The sequence below is a fragment of the Plasmodium gallinaceum genome (genome assembly GCF_900005855.1).
Source record: "Plasmodium gallinaceum strain 8A genome assembly, contig: PGAL8A_v1_21, whole genome shotgun sequence".
NCBI classification, from domain to species: Eukaryota; Apicomplexa; class Aconoidasida; order Haemosporida; family Plasmodiidae; genus Plasmodium; species Plasmodium gallinaceum.
In genome coordinates this window covers 217951-219092 of record NW_021628323.1, presented here as the reverse complement: position 1 = coordinate 219092, position 1142 = coordinate 217951, and the positions used below count along the sequence as shown (strand labels likewise).

The 1142-nt window shown below is 17.7% G+C and overlaps 1 protein-coding gene across 1 annotated transcript; it reads right to left on the bottom strand.

The window, feature by feature from the left end:
- Window positions 1–190: 190 nt before the first annotated feature.
- Window positions 191–1000, bottom strand: PGAL8A_00026800 (conserved Plasmodium protein, unknown function; the record flags this gene model as incomplete). The annotated part of the gene is made up of 1 exon (XM_028674262.1): window positions 191–1000. The coding sequence occupies one exon, from the start codon at window positions 998–1000 to the stop codon at window positions 191–193; it is 810 nt and encodes a 269-aa protein (XP_028530633.1).
- Window positions 1001–1142: the final 142 nt, after the last annotated feature.

The window sequence follows — 1142 nt, the reverse complement described above, 5'->3', positions numbered from 1 at the left end:
TTGTAAAAAAAAAAAAAAAAAAAAAAAAAAAAAATGGGAGCAAAAAAAAAGTGAATAGAAGAATTTTTAAATTATTAACGTATATTAATAAATTAATTGAATATATAAAAAAAAAAAAATTTTTTTTATTATTTGGAATTTAATAAAAGAAGCTAAATAGATGTATATATATATATATATATTTTTATTGTTAAGTTAATTTTTTTTTAACTTTACTTTCAAATAATTTTCTTTCAACATTTTCTGCAAAAAATTTATTCTCTAAATAATTCTGCTTAGATTTTAGTTTTTCCTCATCTATTGAATTAACTATTTTATAGTTTTTCCAGTCTTCTGTTGATTTATCAACAGTATTAATTTGCTTGTTTTCTTGAATACTATGAATAAGTTCATCAATATTTTTAAAATTACCACCCAAATCCATTTTATTTTTTGTTTTTAAATATCTTTTGTATGAAGCTGATGTTTTATCTATCCTTTTTTTTACAGTGTATATTTTACCTGCATACATATATTTTTTTTCTATATCAATTGAATTGTTGTCATAAAATGATTCCAATGCATTTTTAACGGTAGCTGAGATATCATTATTATTATTACTATTTCTACATTGTTTTTTATATTCTTTTACATTTAATATAGTAGAATTTTCATCCAATGAACAAAACTTATTTATATGATTAAGTAATTTTTTTTTTGTATTGTAATTTTTTTCTAATTGTGGGTACTTTTTATGAAATTGTAACAAAAAATCTTCTTTATCAATATTTGTTTCATGTTTATATAACTTTTCAAATTCTTGATTAATTTCATTATATGTTTTATCCGTTTTTTCTTTTATTATAGAATTTTTAATAGTATTTTCAACATTCTTTAAACTTTTTTCCTTTTTTTTTTTTTTTTTTTTTTTCTTCATTTCTTCTCTTAATTCTTCTTCAACATCATAATTTTCATCTTCTTCATCTGAAGATAAAAACTGCATAGTTAATATATTAGCCATTTTTTAAAATAAAATTAAAAACCCCATCTAATAATTTTTTTTTTTTTTTTTTTTTTTTATCTATCAAAATAAATTAAAAAGAAATAAGAGTTGAACTATTCAAAGAATTCAAAATAAATATTATAAATTGCTATAAATATAT